We start from the raw sequence: 18,153 nt of genomic DNA, 5'->3' as shown, positions 1-18,153 counted from the left end.
CGCTCCATTCAAGAAAGCCTTTTCAGCCAGACAATTTTAGGAAAAACATATGTGGAATAGAGAATTCCATAATGAAAAATTTCAAAATGTGTGAATGTGCCTTCTATGGAAAGGCAATTCAAGACAGAGGGAGAATTTATCTCACCATGTCTTTCTTTCAACACACTTCCTGTGATTCACAACTTCTTTATAAACTTGCAAAATATTCATTTGAAGATGTTTTATCAGGCATACTGTAAGTAAAATTAATACAGTCAGCATTTTTTTCTTTTCATCTGTCATAAATGCCTGCATATGCCAGGGCTATTAGGAGGGAGTTTATAAGAGCTAAAAATGAGTGAAATTTCACAAAAGCCCTGGACAAGTTCTAATATCCAGGGTGCTGGATTCATCTGGTGGGGAGTTTGGATCCATGTCAGCGTCTGTTTGGCGTGAGGTGCCTTTGTTCCTAGGATTCTGTGTAAGGGATGCTTTGCAGAACTGAGCGTGATTAATGCGAAAATCCTCCATAAATACAGAACTGCTGTGGCAGTGGATTCCTTTGCCAGTAGAATTAATATCATTCAAGATGGTTATGTGCTTTGAGTTCCAACAGACTGAGCTTTATCAGTTGAAGGATTGAGCCAAGGATGAAGCCAACGCAAGTTTGAAATCTCCAAGGATGTTTTTCACTGGAGTAGCTCACCGAGTGGCTGGGCTGGCCACATCCGGTGATTGAACCGGAGTTTTCCATTTATCCGCAGAACAAGTTCTGTGCTTCCGGCTGCAGTACAGGCCTGCCCACAGTACCCTGCCAGCGTGTTTACACCCTGACCTGGAGGGAACAGCTAAGGGTGAGAAAGTGATTCGCTCTCCATGTCCATCTCATGCTTATTTGGTTAGCTGAGACTGGCCATGCATGCTGTGGATGGTCCTAGGGTTTTCAGGTCTAATGGGGAACCTCTCCATTCATGGAGGCAAACCCATGTCAACTGGCAACCTATCCACTCAACAATCCTAACCTCAGTCCATTAAATTCCAAGACAGAGAGAGAGAGGGCCCTATGTGCTTTTAAACTCTTTCTCATCTAGGAAATCACTGGCTAGAGTAAATATTTTATATACATAAATACATGAATATTTTATTGCCTTTACTTGGAACACTGAACTTAAAATTGTCTTTATAGAGTTAGATCATCTCAGAGACAAATCAGAGATGACATTGGTGGCTGCTTGGCTCATTTTTCAGAGATACCCAAAAGAAGGGTTCTGGATTTGTTTCCAATAGATTTAATGATAAAGCAATGGAATGACACTAAATTTTTTAAAACTCTGAACTGCCTATGTTGTAGTGAGAGTCCTGAGGCATGAATAAAATAATTTTGTTTTGTTTATTAGTTGGTTGTCTCTTATGGAAAGACAATTCTTGGACATGGGTTCTTAGGCAAATTTGGCCACAACCTTACTGATAGATAGGAAATACTTCAAACCTTTAAAAAGGCCAACAACTCTAAATATAAAATATACCCTTTTACTATTGATTTTCAATAATATTGAATACTATTTATCAAATAAATTTGTGAAGGGTCTCAACCTCTACTGCCTCTACTGCTAGAAAGACGTGTTATTTAGCCATCTCATTTCTTTCAGTCATGTCTAGACTGTGATGATGAGAAATAAGGAGAGTTGTTAGCAGTAGCTTAGCACAGTGCCTGCCACATAATGATCTCTGTATAAACATCAACTTTTACTCTTCTCACAAGCCAAGGAGTGATTTCACATAAATGTGTTTCACAAGCTGCTTGCCATGTCTACTCAAGCTGTATCCTCTTCCATTGCCGAGACATGCTGGGTGGCTGGGAAAAGAAGGCATCACCTCTCATTGCACAGCCCCATCGGCTCGTGTCCCTGGCTGTGACTCCAGCCACCATGAGGAGGTTCATGGCCCGTGTCAACTGTGAGACATCTCATCCACTTCTACCTCCAGGGATTAGCTTTGGCCGCCTCCTCCAGATTCTCCCCTAATTGGGCCCCCAGCTGTGGTCACTTTGGTGGCTTGGCTTATGAGAATGAACCAGAAGAGCAGAGAAAGACAGGTTGGCCTCTCCTGCCCCTCTCTCACCTTAACATGTTCTGATCCATAACCAGACTACATTCAGTTATCTGCATCCTACTGACTGGAGCTGGCTGGGATGGGCATACTCTCCTCCTTTACTCAGCTCGGGGCCCAGCCACCTCAAGGTCAAGGCCAACACATTTGTCCCCACTGCCAGCTAGTGCTGAGCTTTTGGCCACTTTCTGTGGTTTCCCTCCTGATTTGAATCAGTAGATCCTTAGCCCACTGTCACATCTATGGATTGAGGGAGGGAGAGTAGGGTCGGTATGAGAGGGTCTCAAAATTCCCCATGCATCAGAATTACCTGGGGGGCTTTTTACAACACAGTTTGTTAGCCCCACTTCCAGAGATTCCCTTTTAGTAGGCAAAGCCAGCTTCATTGGCTGCAACTTGTACAGTTGCACAGGACCCCACACAGAAGAAGCCAGTGTTTGGCTTAATAATCTGCTGTCACCATCTTGAAATTCTTAATAATTTTCTAACTTAGGGCCCCGCTGTTCATTCTGCACTGAGCTCTGCATATTATAGCCAGTCTCATCAGTAGGTCCAGAATGGAGCTTAAGAATTTGCATTTCCAACAAGTTCCCAGGTGATGTGGATGGTGCTGTGTCAGTACCACTGTGTGAGACTTTGCAGAGTCAGCCCCAAGAACAGAAGAAAGGAACAACGGCCCTCCACCTCCTCCTGTCTCACCTCTGCTTCATCAGATCACAGCCAGGAAAATGGAGGAAAAAATCATGTGGCAGCTTCGGTTATACATGTTATTGTTATTATTGTTCTTTGTTTTACTTTGTTTTGTTTTAACCAAACTACATGTTCTCATGAAGCACACTGCCTTTTCAATAACCCCAACAATTAATGTGGGTGTGATTTCCCCATCTGTATATCAATCTAAAAACTATTTATTGAAGCAGCTTGCAAAAATATGTAAAGTGGAATGATATTGTAGTAAGTAATTTGAGAGACTAGGGAAAGAGAAACAATGGAAAGAGTAATAGGATGAGGTACAGTTGGGGTGTGAAACACAGAAAGGCATGCCACAAGGTTCAATACACCAACTCGAGTGGAGCCCCAATTCCTTGGAGCCAAGGAATTGCAAAGACAGATACATTATTTATTACATGATGCATGGTTCCGTAAGGTAAAAATACCCTTGCTTGCTAGAAACCCAAATTTCCCTGGTACTGAGACTTAAGAGAAATTTCATCCATAGGGTATCTTTCTTTGTGCACATAACTCTTGGCTGAATCTTATAATATCTTGTCGAATGTATTCTCTTCTATATGTTTTGTAAGACAGATGAGCAAGACATGAGACAGAACTATTGGGGTCTCCATAAGCTAAAATATGACCTTTCCAAAACTTTCCTCCCAGTGAGAGGGGGCAGAAAAGCATTCGTAGCCTTGATAGGTATTTTGTTTTGGCTAATGAACTTTCTTGACTTTCTTTAAAACGTCCATAAAATAAGGCTTTATATACCCACTATTATTGATATAACACCATAACTTACTCTTGCTGAGTAAACATAACACATTTTCATTAATGAGTGGAAAAAATGTCAACTAAACAGAGAAAACAATTGAAATTAGCCCGGTAATATATTTTCTAGCAGTCGTCACAACATAGAACCCTGATTCTGAGCTGAGCTCTGTGCAGCTACCAGTTCAACACATTCAATTTTTCTCATTTTCATAGTAAAGTTTCCTCAACTAGAGTCGAACCCATGAAGACAGATGTCTGTCCATTTGTTTTATTTTGTGTTCCCTCCACTAGAATTAGGGGGACTTTTTCCCCTTTAATTAGATATGTAGATTGAATAGTTTTTTCTCCACTTTCCAGCAGACGTCGTAAGTTCCTTTTATTTTTCCTTCATTCGTTGGAAGCCTAATGTTTCTGGAAAATCATCCTCGTGGTTGTCCTTTGACTCTTTTCCCATAAGATTATCTGTCATCTGTTTAAAGAGGAGGCAAGGAAAGGACTTATTTATTCCATGTGTGTAAGAAATTCCCTCAGCAAAAAGTGCTCGAGCCCTTGGCTGCCTGAGTGACAGACGAGGCATGTCACAGATGCTGAGTTGCTTCCCCATGGACACTGACCCCTGCTGGAAACCACAGATGAAGCTCGAGCCCCTCTGAGTGCACTTCCTCTGTGTTGCATTCCTCTGTGTTCCATTTGGTTAGGAAAGGATCGCTCAGGCATGTGTTTACCTTCTTTAAGGTAACAGAGGATTTGTTTTGAAAAATTAAACCAAAAGAAAGCAAAGAGAAGTGAAGTAGGGGGGAAAACAGAAGCAGGTTCTGGAACTTTTAATCAACCTATGATCATTTCCCTTTAAGATGTTGTCAGGGCCACTGTTTTGAGGAAGGTAGAAAATACAGATGTTCCCAGGTAAGACTTCGAACACTCTCTTCATGTTCCTAATGGTCTCGTTTTCCTGTTCCACTCACGTTTTCACTGTTATCTCTGTTGCTGTGACAACTCATACACATGTAAAACGTAATGGATATGCTAATTAGTATGTCTTATATCAACTTGTAAAAGCACTAGTGCCTTGTAGAATCATCTTGGGTATATGTAAATACAATGGACTCTAGTGGTGGTCATATATTTATCTTTTCAGCCATTTTATACATGAAACAATTATTCCCACCAGTAGCAGCATCATTAACATCATCGTCTTCGTCGTCACAGGAAGGATGGGTTCACTTACACTGCGTATTTGGGTGGGAGGAGAAAAGTTGTCCATAAAGTCGTAATGAACTTCATGTAAAGTTGCAATCAGTTTTTATCTGAATTATTTTTAATTCAAGATATTAAGGAAAGTAAAAGAGTTATCTACCAGTTTTTCCTTACTTAACAGATAGTGAGCATCAGACTTCAATTTTAAGATGGGAACAGGGATTAAACCAACAGGCATTTCAGCGATGCACTTTGGAAAATACAGGGATCCATCTCTTGTTTCATCCACCCTCCCCGCCTTCGCCGTGACGTTGCCTGTAACATCTGTTGGGTTTTACTGCCCTCTGCTGGCCATTTCCTGGAAAAGCTTTCACCTTATTGATGTAGAAGTCTTGGAACGTTGCTCAAAAGGTCTTTTTGTTTCAGCCTCTGTGTCCTTGCATTCTCCTCCTGTCATTTGTGTAACGGTTGTATTGTTTGAATCTGATCACTATTGTTAATATACTCACGCACCTGTAATTGTCTCCTTGTGCCAGAAGCCCTGACATGCTGCGGTCGGAAGTTTCCTTTTCCATGGGAGGAAGGCACTCATCCACAGACTCCAACAAGGCCTCCAGCGGAGACCTCTCCCCTTATGACAACAACTCCCCAGTGCTATCTGAGCGCTCCCTGCTGGCTATGCAAGAGGACGCGGCCTCGGGGGGCTCAGAGAAGGTTTACAAAGGGCCAGAACAGTATGTGCTGGTGGGCCACTTGCCATCGTCAAAGTCAAGGGAGAGTTCTCCTGGACCAAGGCTTGGGAAAGGTAACGAGCCTGACCAGTGCTGGCCAAATCAGTGACTCTGATTGCATGTGGCATGGAGTGGGCACTTTGGACCTTCTCTCCATCCCTTCCTTGTTGTACATCTCTGTAATTCATTGAGCATTTACTGAGTACCTGCTGTAGACCTACTCTAGGAAGAGGAAGGTGTGATGAGCCTAGTTGTCAGCTTGGAGGGTCCCTGCAGACTCAGATATCTGGGGAGCAGTTTCATGCTCAGAAAGCCACTGGTATTCCCAGGTGACTCTTTTCCCTCCAGCACCTGAAGAACTTTGTGTATCCTGGCCAGTGAATTTGGGTGTATATTTGCTAGTCACCCAATTGTTGCTGTTACTTTCATAAAAAGAATAAGCTGAACCTACTATATAATGAGATACCGTGTTCCAAAGAGGTCTCCATGGGAGATTAAGATTTTTAGGCAAAATAAGGGCTTCATGGTCAAATACATCCGGGAAATGCTGGGTTAACCAAGCTAATGGTTTCTCTACTGTACAATTTCTCAAACTCTTTAAAGTGCTAATGGGCACCATGAATTTCCACAATGGGAGGGAGGGTGTGATTTGCAGTTTTTACCAAATCTATTTGACCACCGAATGTTTGGTTCTGTTCTTTCCCTCCACGGAGTAATTCCTCAAGGCAAGGACTCAGCGAGACACTAAGTAATAATTGGAAGACATAGTAAAAATTCTTGCTATTTTATCTTAAATTTGTAATTTAAACCCAAGAACCACTGTTAAAAGGCTCTTTTTTTTTTTTGGTGTTTTTAAATCACGACGTGTTTATTTTTATTTTACAAATATCCATGTCAAAAAATAATTTTAAAAATTTACAATGAAAACAGTAATCCATGCTCCCACCAGGCACAAAATTTATTTGTTAAATGTGAAACTTTATTTTTCCTAGTCCTTGTCCCTACATAATTTTATGTATTTGTTTTCATAATATAGCTGCTTTTGAGCTAAGCTTATTTTACTTAAAATCATATCCTTAAGCATTTTCCATTTTGCTGACATTTTTCGTGAACAGGATATAGTCCCATTAAACTGATGTATCATAGATCTTTAGCTATTCTCTTTCTGATATATATAAATGAGCTATAATTTTTGCTCTTTAAATTAGTGACACATTTTCTATATTTAATATTCTCTGCAGCAACAACAAAAGCAATCTCAAGAGAATTTTGCTATTCTGAAAGGTGTGGCATAGTGGGTTTCTAAATACAGATTCAAAGAGATATTTTTAGACAAGTTCACACCAGGAAAGCTTAATTCTTTTCTCCCGGGGTCAGTGTCTTTGCTTCACAGTTTTTTCACAGGTGGGTTAAGATACATACTAGCTCTAATTTATTAGCAGATAGACTAAGGCAAACGTTAGCTCTTTCCATCTCTTCAGCATCTTGGCAAACTCTGACACTGTGGCTCTTAATTTTGCACCCCCTCCCCCCCTCAGTGGACATGTGACAATGTCTGGAGGCATTTTTGCTTGTCACAACTTGGGAGGGGTGCTACTGGCATGTAGTGGGAGGGACTGGGGATGCTGTGCAACATCCCACAGTGCACAGCACACCCCACCACAAAGGATGATCCAGCCGCAAATGTCAATAGTACCGAGGTTGACCAACCCTGTCTAACCTGTGGCTCTCTCCTTGGAAATAACCCTGAAGGAACTAGAAGCAAGCAGTGTTAATAGCCAATGACAACAACACTAGATTTAGAGTCCGTACACTGCTCTGCCACTTTCAACCTGCAGGATATTAAGCAAGTGATTGAACTTTTCAGAGCCCCATTTCCTCCTCCCGTGAAAACCAAGGAAGATAGCAGTATTAATTCATAGGGTTTAATTAGCTAATCCATGTAAAGTCCTTAATAGAAAACTTGGCACGTATTAAGTGCTCGATAATAGTTGCTATGTAACGCTGTGTGCATTTCTCACCTACTCCTTTCACTACTTGCCACATCTGTATGGACTCAAGTGCATCTCCTTGGAATTAAATGGGAGAATGCATAAGAACTGCTGAGCACAGGGAAGCACCCAGTAGACATTTGCTTCTAGAAGTAGTCATTATAATCACATCACAGGATTGTAGTGAGGATTAAATGAGATGGTGAAAATGCCTAATATAGTGCCTTACTCTGTAAATATTTACAGATAGACTAAGGGCATATATGAACGAATACATGCAGGAATGAGTCTGTTGATGCCAATAGCTGAGTATTCCTGAGGATAGTTTAGAAACTATAGCTAGTGCTCCTCTCTCTCTATGTTAATGTGCTTGGAGCCTAGAAGGCTGTTGTTACTCATCACCATTGTATTCATTTCCTATCATTGCTGTAACAAATGACCACAAACTCAGTGGTTTAAAACAACACACAAATTTATTAGCTTATACTTCTTGATGTCAGAAGTCTAAAAAGGGTCCACAGGACTGCGTTCCCTCCTGGAGACTCTAGGAAACAATCTGTTTCCTTGCCTTTTCCAGCTTCTAGAGGCTGCCTACATTCTTTGGCTCACGCCCCCTTCACCCATCTTCAAAGCTAGCAACGTAGCATCTTCTCCCCTGCCTCCCTCTTGTAAGGATCCTTATGGTGGGGCTGGCCAGTGGCTCAGCGGTTAAGTTCACACGTTCCACTTTGGCGGCCTGGGGTTCGGCGGTTCAGATCCCGGGTGTGGACATGGCACTGCTTGGCAAGCCATGCTGTGGTAGCCATCCCACATATAAAGTAGTGGAAGATGGGCACGGATGGTAGCTCAGGGCCAGTCTTCCTCAGCAAAAAGAGGAGGTTTGGCAGTGGATGTTAGCTCAGGGCTAATCTTCCTCAAAAAACAAAAAAGAATCCTTATGGTTACATCAGGCCCACTCAGTCTCCTGATCACAAAATCAATAACTTAATCACCCCTGCAAAGTACCTTTTGAATATAACATCGTTACAGTTCTGGGGATTAGGACATAGACATCTTTGGAGAGCCCTTATTCTGTCTACCACAACCAGATATAGAAAGAGCCTTTTCGTAAATTCCAAATGGAATAAGTCTCCTGAGCGGCAGCTCTGCATTATATTCTGTCTTGTATTCACCATAATCTCAAATACAGTACTTTGCATAGAAGAAATATTATAAAATATTTCTTTATTGATTTTTGCCCTTCAATCTTCATTGTGAGTTACCTACCTTTTTTATACGCTTGTTCCTAGATATGTCAGAGGAGCCTTTCAATATCTGGGGAACTTGGCATTCAACATTAAAAAGTGGACCCAAAGACCCAGGAATGACAGGTAAAGTATTATTTTTAAAACACTATTTATTGCATTTACTTTTAAAATTAATTCTCTTTAATTTTTGCCTATCATCATATTGCATGCTTGTCAAATATTACTGAAAATGCAGCATTTCACTGTACTGTCCTTGTCACTTTATCTCATCAGTATAGCAAATCGCTGGGTTTGCACTTTTGCTAATTTAAAAAACAAAATTGTATTTATTATTTTCATTTGCATTTCTTTCTCACCATTATTTTTCAGTTTTTCTATTAATTAACTGAATTTCCCCCATCAAATTGTCATTTATGTCACTGATTATTTATGCATGCTAGTGTCTTTTGAACTGATTCTTATGAACTCTTCATATAATAAAGACATCAACCCTTTGTCCATATTGTTTGCCACTGATATTATCCCCTGCGTTTTTCCCCCCTTTGGACATCTGAAGTTTTAATTTTTTGTTTTACATAATTAAGTCTATCACTATCACTTTTTCTGAATTCTTTCACCAAATTAATCTTTACTTAAGTATCAGTCATCTATAACACTTTTCCGTAGTATTTCATTGTTTAAACCCTTAATTCTTTATTTTTTTTTCTTCCCCAAAGCCCCAGTACATAGTTGTATATTGTAGTTGTAAGTCCTTCTAGTTCTTCTATGTGAGCCACCACCACAGCATGGCTACTGACAGACAAGAGGTGTGGTTCCATGCCCAGGAACCAAACCAGGGCCACTGAAGCAGAGCATGCCGAACTTTAACTGCTAGGCTATCAGAGCTGCCTCTAAACCCTTAATTCTCTAATCCATCTGGAGTATATGTTGATATATAGCATGAAATGTGTAAATTGTTTTGTTTTATTGTTCCAAATGTTTATGTATATATATGTGAAAGTGTATGTGTGTGTGTGTATATATAGTCCCTTTTCTCATTGTTTTGTGACACCTCCCATATTATTTTTTAAATCACAGTGCATCAGTGCATTTTTAATTAATGCCTCTAATCCAGCTGACTTTAGTACTGATCCATTATCTAACCACATCTCTTTGTATCCTATGAAATGCTTTACTGCATTTTCTCCCAAGAATAAACTGTTCCAAGATGTTCTGCTCCATTTTCCTTCTGCTGTTTCAACTCTGATCTGTCTCTGTGTAAATGCTCATATCTCCTCCTCCCCGATAAAAATGATCTTGTTCTCTTTCCCCACCTACTTTTTAAGAAGCGAGAGAACAGGGCAGATCCATAGGAAAGTAGAAGTCTGGGGAGATGAGCCCCAAGAACTCCTCATTTGCTTGTGAAATGTACTGTTTCACTCTCCCTTCACTTTCCTGAAGAAAGTTGTATCAGTTAGGGAAGGCTAACTGCTGTAACGAACACCCTCTCAATGTCAGTGCCTTAACCTGTCACATGTTGATTTCTCCCTCACATCACAATCCACTGTGGATTATGCAGGGGAAGGAAAGATGGCAGTGCTCTGTTTCACATAGTCATTCAGAGGCCCAGGTTCCATCTAGCTGGGGTCTCCCCCATCCTCAGAGGCCTTGGAGTCTTCCAGGGTCTCTACATCTCAGGCTGGTAGTTGAGCAAAGGGAGAGAGCAAGGAAGACGAGGGATGCATTTGTTTTTTATTAGACCAGGCCTAGAAATGGCTCATATCACATCTCTCCACATTCATTGCTCAGACCTCATTTAGGTGGCCCTCCTGACTGCAAGGGAGGCTTGGAAATATCATCCAGAAAGGAAAGGGGAAGATTTGGTGAACAGCGAGCCAGTCCTTCCCACAATGGCGGTGGTAGAATATACACAGTGGCTGCTGTCTTCATTATCTTCTGCCATCAAATGGGCCATTTTAGATTCAATTCATTTATTCCTAAAAGCTTTTCTTAACCTGAAAAAACATTATAATTTTTGTCTCCTCTGGACTGCAAACTGCGCTAAACAAGAGAACGCTTCCTTCACCTTCTAGGTTCAGAAAAGTTTTCATAGCCATGTAGAGGGGACATTTCCTGAGACAGAAATTAGTGACAACACATTTAATAACACTATTTAATCTAGTCTGACAGCTAACCTGTCAGAGTCTAGGCATCTGTACTTGGAGCTACTATATGAATTGTGCCAATAATCAAAAAGTGTTTGTGATTTCTTTTACTCAGAAGTTTTTTTCTTCAGGCAGTGGCAGCTAAGATTATCCTGTGCTTTTTCAATTTTCAAAGTTGGCAGTGGGAAGGAAATAACAGGACATCCCAACAGGGTTTCTACAGGCTAATTCCATTTCTTTTGCTTTTCTCTATCTCCTAGGTTCCTATGGAGACATTTTTGAAAGCAGCTCCCTGCGACCGGGGCCATGCTCCCTTTCTCAAGGGAACCTGTCCCCAAATTGGCCTCGGTGGCAAGGGAGCCCCACAGAACTGGACAGTGGTACGCAGGTCATTCGGAGGACTCAGACCACAGCCACCATCGTGGAGTGCAGGGCCCACCCTCCTGTGTCCCGCGTCTGCAACACATCCCACATCCAGGGTGGCAGCAGGAGAGCCAAGCTGGCCACGCCAAGGGCGGAGCAGTATTTGACTCTCAGCAGTGCCGAAGACCTCACCGAGGGCCAGCTGGATGTGGCCTGGCCGCAGAGCCGAGCCAAGCCTTTGCACCAGAGACCTCAAGAGAGCGCGAGGCATGACAAGAGGCCTCCTCCTCCTTATCCTGGTCCAGGGAAGCAAGCTTTAGTGTCGTCCCACCAGCCTGCAGAGTCACAATTGTGGAGGCCTCAGAGACCAGAAGAAGTCTCCGGAACAGCTTTGCAAGAGGGAAGCCAAACAGCTGAGCGAGAGCATCAGGCTGCCCAGCAAAAACGGAGCAGCGCCTACTCCAGTCCGACCAGTGATCAAAACAGTAAGACCTTGGGGGAACCCAACTGGCTCGACTGGCAGAGAGAGCGGTGGCAAATCTGGGAGCTCTTATCAACCGACAACCCCGATGCCCTCCCGGAAACACTGGTATGAGCCCACCCAAGCTCAAGCCCTCACATCCCAAACAGCCTTCTTCCACTCAGTAGGGAAAAAAGTTGTTGGACAATTGGACACTTACTTATTGTTTTTCTTTTACACTTTTAAAAAATAACACAAGAGAAACTCAGTTCACTTAAAGTTATAGAGCACTAACTAGTACCCTTGCCATTTATAAGGTTCTATTGTATAGCCAGCCTTAGGAAAAAACAAAAACATAAACAGATAGCTGTATCTGATCTAAAAAGTACTCACATTGGCTCTGTATAAGATAAAACTCTTGCTTTGGTATAGCTTAATTGTATTTATGTGTCTTCAGTTTTGACTATTGTGTATTCTGTAACAGATTATGTATGATAATCGTATATGATATATTCACAGAAAACAAGAGGAACAATTTTTTTAATCACTTCACTTATACTAAACAATGAGATTCTATAGAATGTTCTAGAATATGCACAAGCAGGTTTCTGTGCTTTTTGCCATAGCTTTTTAACTAGGGACAGCCCTTCCTTCAATGCCTAAGAAAAACACTAACAAAACAAAATAAAACAGAATATGAGAAGCCATATTTTTATATAGTAGTGAGATACAAAAGTCACTGAATGTCACAGAATGCTTTTTCATATTGAATGTGTTTTAAGGAAAATATTAAATTTGATACATAATGGAATATATTTTTAGAATCTGTTTAGAAAGGATTCAGTTAATCAGACAAGAGAAAGGCCGTGCCTAACAAAGAAAGAATAATTAAGAAGTTGTCCTTCCCATTTTAGGTCAAATTCAATTTTATATAGACCGTATATAATATATATTTATAATGTATAATTTTTATGTATTTTTCAAAACTACAAACTGGAATCCAACTATAAAGTGTTTAAGAATCTAAATAGAGTATTGAAATTACAGAACATGGTTTTTCCTTTTGCCCCATAATCAGTATTAACCAAATTATACGCAATGCTTTGTAAAGTAAATCATATTTGGAAAAAAACCACAGCTTTGTATTTACATCATGCCAAAGGCTGAGAAAATGTCTTCTTTGGTAATTTTTTGTGTATTGTAAAATGCTCCTACTGTACTTCAGTAGTTTCAAGTTTTTCAACTGCAAGGCCATTTTTGACCAGCAGGTGGCGATTCGCTTCAGTATTTTATGAGATTTTTTTTCACTTCATAAGGGAATGTGTATTATAGAAAAAGAATTTTTTTATAAAACATGCTACTCTTAATGTTGGCGATGATATTTTCAGTGGTGTTTCTTAAAGTTCTATCTTGTGCCATGATGAATAAAAAGTTAAGCAAAGGCCTTGTTCGCTGGCATTAAATCTAATGAGTGAACTCGCACCCCATTCCAGACATACACTTCACTATCCTCAAGCCCAGGTGTGGTAAATAATGGCAATACTATACATACACAGCTAAAGCGCTAGTAAAAAATAGATGGCTTGGGGACATCACCCTAGTGACACTGACGCATTTAGAAATTCATGATAATCATTTGTTGGAAGTGAAGGCTGAGTGTCACTCAGTTGAAACAGTTAATGAGGAAGTGGTTTGCTACAGGACGGGAACGCAGGTTTCCTACCTGCTGGACAGCTGTTGCCCAACACAATCCCTGTCAGTTACATCTGCCCTGTCGGACTTAGACGCTTCGTTTGCTTCAGGGCCAAAATAGTGAAGTCTAGAAGTGGTATCGGGCGTTTCTTCTTGGAAGAATGATTGCGATATCTTCATGCTCTGCCATTGGGTCCATCACTTTTGCCACCAGCTAGAACTCGGGAAGGATTTGCCTGCAGGCTTCCAGATCTTCCTGGCTGCCCACATGCAGCCAAAAGTTGTAAACAAGACTCAGAGCAAACTCTACTTGATTGTGGATCGCAAGTTGCTTTTCTGTGCCACCCACTCTCTTCCTACTCCTGCTGGCCCTGAGTTTTCTTGGCTTTGAATTTGACCCTAGTCTGGCCAGTTCTTTCCCTCCTTTCTGGACTGGACTGCCTGATATATGGGACCCCCTTCCCACCAGATTCTTGCTGTAACAGTTCTATTTTTTAAAACTTCCAGACCAAATGGCCCTGAGGTTGATGTCTGTGTCACAAAAGGTAACTAAAGGTATGTCCGTCCTTTAATAGTCAGACCTAGAATAGTTAGTCCAGAAAACAGGGCTCAGAATACTTTTTAAATAATTAAATCTTGTGTGTGTGCACGCACATGCATGCATGTGCACATATGTGTGGGTAATAAGCAATATTCACTCTCCCTTTCTCTTTGTATGGTTTAAGCCCAGTAGCCATATCTTTAGCTTAGTGAGTGAAAGCTTGTTTCTTAGATGCCTTTATCACATTGAAAATAAGCTGTTTTAAAACACACACACGAGACCCAAAGACCTGAGTGGAAATTGAAGTCATTTCTAACACCTTGTAAATGACATAATACCTGACAAGAAAAAAATAAACTCTTTCAAGTTGGACAAAGCCATTTAACAAGCTGTTCAAGTCACTCATTCCTGTGAGCAAAGAGAGCCTACAAGCAAGAAAAAAGGTACAACGTGCTGCAGATGTCTCCGCATTTATGAATACTCAATCATTGTTTTTATGTCTCTGGCAATGAGGCCAGAATGATGATGGCAGAAATGAGCAAATATGAATTTGTCTTGATCCATCTAAGTAGCTATTAACATACGTTTGTTGTGGTTTTGTATAGAAAAAAATATCATACCAATGGAGTTTGTGCAAATTGAGGAAATTTCTAGATAAGTCCAGCTTGCTTCTTTTCTTATGCACATTTTAATACACATCTGCTTGGCAGAGAAACAGCATTGGGATTAAATATAAGGAGACATCAGAACAAAGTCCAGGCCTGTGGTGTATGTTGTCTGATAAGCAAACTGCAGGAGGTGGACTCTGCTGAACTGAAAGGAAAGGAAATGACTAAAGAAAAGTCACACAGAGATTAAAACAGGACATCTTGACTGGACAGAATTTTAAAATAGGACTAAATCAGCAGCAAATGTTAAGAGAAAACATACAAACCAAAGGGCAATTCCAATAAAGGTTGGAATTCTCCAGAACAATCAAGGTGATGGATGGTGTCATGGAGATGTTGAACTGCAGATGGTGGTCTCTGGGGTGTGGATCCCTTGCCTGGCGTGGCCTGCAATTCACCAAGGCACATGCAGCGCCAGCCCCAACTGAAGGCCCCCAGGAGGTCACAGAAGGGTCAGAAGATTCTCTAAACTCAATTCAGTCAACATCTGTTCAGCTTAAGTGACCAACTTGTCCCAGTTGACTGGGACATCCCGAGTTTAGAAATAAAAGCGCCATGGGGCACAAGGCACGCTTATTAGCCAGCAGCAAGGAGAGAGGCAGGATGGGGCTATGGAGCACTCTACCTCGCACCTCCCAAGTAGAGTTACCAGGCAAGACATAGGACACGCAGTTCAATTGTCAGATAAATGACTGATCATGTTTTAGTATAAGTACATCCTGTGTAATATCTGAGATATACTGGAAAAAGATTCCTTATCCCAGATACTGCACAGGACATACTTATATTAAAAAGGGACTCATGGTTTATCTGACATTAAAATTGAACTGGGTATCTATTTGCTAAGTCTGTCCCCTAATCTCCAGCCTTGATATCCCACTCGGTCCCCAATGGCTTGCTTGGCATCTTCACCGAATGACCCAAAGTGCTTCAGCAGCCCTGGAGGACCAGCTGCACGCCTCCACTTCTCTGTGGAGCCCCGTTCTCTCCAGCCCCCACCCACCTGTTCCTACAGCGTGTCTCAGCCACAGCCTCCCTGGGATCCCAGTCTTACTGACTCTCTCACACATGTCTCCTGGGTGTCCACCCTCACTCGACTTAGTTCGGGCCCTTACCCTCCCCATCTTGGGTCACTGCAGCAGCCTTCCGTCTCATTCCTCGCCCCTCCTCCACACCATCACCACTTACAGTTCAGAAACACACATCTTGTCCTATAGGCACATCCCTGCTTTAAAACTACGGATGCCTTCCGCTCCCTCTGGCCTACAGGACACGGTCCACACTCCTTCACAATAACATCAAAATCCGCAGTCCAGTCTCAGTTTACCTTCCACCTTTCACCTTTCCACCTTTCATCTCATGCTCTGGTCACATACAGAAAACTCCCCATTCCCACATACAGAACATACTTTCACACTTCTGTTCCAAGGGCCTCGAATGCTCTCCCCTGCTTTTCCTATTCAAGCAAATGTTATTTTCCTTGTAAAATTAACTTGAATCTTCCTCTCCCACAATTACACTGAATCAAAAACTTATTCAGGCACTTGGCACATGTGGCTGTGTTATCAAGCATTGCTGTGCATTATGGGTACTACTATATATTTTATCTCGAGGTCATTCTCACTGTGTCCCTGACGGCAGGGACTATGTCCTCAGGAATGGGCAAAGACCCAACATATAGTTGGCGTTTGATAAATGTTGGCTGAATGTATGCATATAAATATGATCAAGCAGTTTACCACGCAGTGGAGAAAAAATACAAGACCGTCAACTTCCCAGCAAATCCAGAGATAGGGGTATATTTTCCAAATAAAAAAGTTTTTGAAGAAAGGAGGAGACAGTCTGAGGAGATGCTGATGGCAAGCACAGAGACCCTGTCTCTTAACCAGCCATGCCCTGCAAAGTCACCCAGCTCTGTACTGCAGGGGACAGAGAGAGTGGGTGACTTGTAATGCATTTCCTTTCCATTCTTTGTGTGTGTGTGTGTGTGAGGAAGATTGGCGCTGAGCTAACATCTATGCCAATCTTCCTCTATTTTATGTGGGATGTCACCACAGCATGCCTTGTTGAGAGGTGCTAGGTCCTTGCCCGGGATCCAAACCTGTGAACCCCGGACTACCAAAGCAGTGCATGCCAACTTAACCACTATGCCACCAGGCCGGCCCCTCCCTTTCCATTCTTAAGAGTGAAACTTTAATAGTAAACGTGGGAGATAAATGTATACCTCCATACTCCCTGGTTGGTGCTCAATAAATACTTAATGATTGAAAAAACAATGACCTTTCAAAGTGTGGGCTTCCAGGTCAGAGAGAACAGGGTTTGACTCCTGGCTTTATCATTCATTAGTTGGGGGACCTCATGCCAGTTAGTTTAACTCACTGACTCTTCATGTTGCCAGAGTAGTTGAGACATAATAACACCCAACTCCCAGGATTGTTCTGAGGGTTAAATGAGAAAGAACCTAGAGTAGCGCCAGCCATACAACAAATATGCAGTAACTGGCAGTGTAATTGGGTTTTGTGCGAGATCATTTTAGAAGAAACAAATTTGGACTCTCTGCTCCAAAGTGCAGGTACTATTATTAGCTCACGTTTATTATCAACATCTGCTGTAGTCTAAGTGTTTTACCCATTACTCAACCCCCACGAGCAGTAGACAGGAACCATGACTATCCTCATTTTCCAGAGGGCACAAATGACAGAGGGACAACAAATGAGTAGCCCAAGGTCATACAGCTATAAGGTGACAGAACCAGGATTCGGTGGCAGGCCATCCAACTGTGCCAACCTGCCATCCGGATAATTCAGAGTGGAGTGAACAAAGCTCTGTGGTTCTTGGAGCCCTGGGTCTCTCTCATGAAGGAAAGGGGCTCAGCCGGGCCTTCCCCAGGGGAGGAGCTCCTGCCTCCAGGATGACCACAGCTTCATGGGAGCGCTTAGGGGCCCCAGCTCCCCTGCCTACTTCCCATTGAAGAGAAATGGAAGCTAAAATTAATAAAGGCCCAAAGTAAGTTTGATTTCTGGGGAGTTTTGGATAGCAAAGCCATGGGGGAAAATGGGTGTGATTTAGTAATTGAAATTTCCTAGTTGAATTATAATTAATAATTATATCATTTACATATCAATTAATTATAATTACTTGCACTTAATTATAGTCTAGCGTTGTCTTCAGACTTTGCTTTGTTCAAACAGCTACAATAGCCATGTGCTGACTTCATGAGATCAATGGATTGGTTGATGGATTCATCCAATCATCTATCCAACCAATATTTACAAGGGGCTTCAGTGATGGGCTCCAGGGTTATAAGTACAGATAAGACAAGTCCAGATCTGCCTGTGAGGCCTCCTCAGCTAATAAAATGCTCACTCCTACGACCTGTGCTGTGAGAACGGCAGCAGACGCAGCCAAGTGCCACACACAAAGGCAGCAAATATCCCAGTGGCTGGTACATGGTAGGCAATCTGTAAATTGTTGAATAAATGAATCAATAGATGAATCTCCCCCTTTCTCTCTCCCTTCATCCACCCATCTGCCCATACACCC

General features: G+C 41.8%; 1 protein-coding gene across 7 annotated transcripts in view; it reads left to right on the top strand.

Annotated features, from left to right (window-relative positions):
• ARHGAP6 (Rho GTPase activating protein 6) overlaps nucleotides 1–14,542 on the top strand; it is a 469,017-nt gene extending 454,475 nt beyond the window's left edge. For all 7 annotated transcript variants that reach the window (XM_014855406.3, XM_014855410.3, XM_044764419.2 and 4 more), the window contains 3 exons: nucleotides 5,310–5,578; nucleotides 8,785–8,865; nucleotides 11,147–14,542. In XM_014855406.3, coding sequence (XP_014710892.1) covers nucleotides 5,310–5,578; nucleotides 8,785–8,865; nucleotides 11,147–11,844 — 1,048 coding nt within the window. In that variant the 3' untranslated portion in view covers nucleotides 11,845–14,542. The remainder of the gene's footprint in view (nucleotides 1–5,309; nucleotides 5,579–8,784; nucleotides 8,866–11,146) is intronic.
• Nucleotides 14,543–18,153: the final 3,611 nt, after the last annotated feature.

The sequence above is a fragment of the Equus asinus genome, chromosome X, assembly GCF_041296235.1.
Source record: "Equus asinus isolate D_3611 breed Donkey chromosome X, EquAss-T2T_v2, whole genome shotgun sequence".
Lineage (NCBI taxonomy): Eukaryota > Metazoa > Chordata > Mammalia > Perissodactyla > Equidae > Equus > Equus asinus.
The sequence above is the reverse complement of the archived record's forward strand: the minus strand, read 5'-3'. Positions and strand labels throughout refer to the sequence as shown.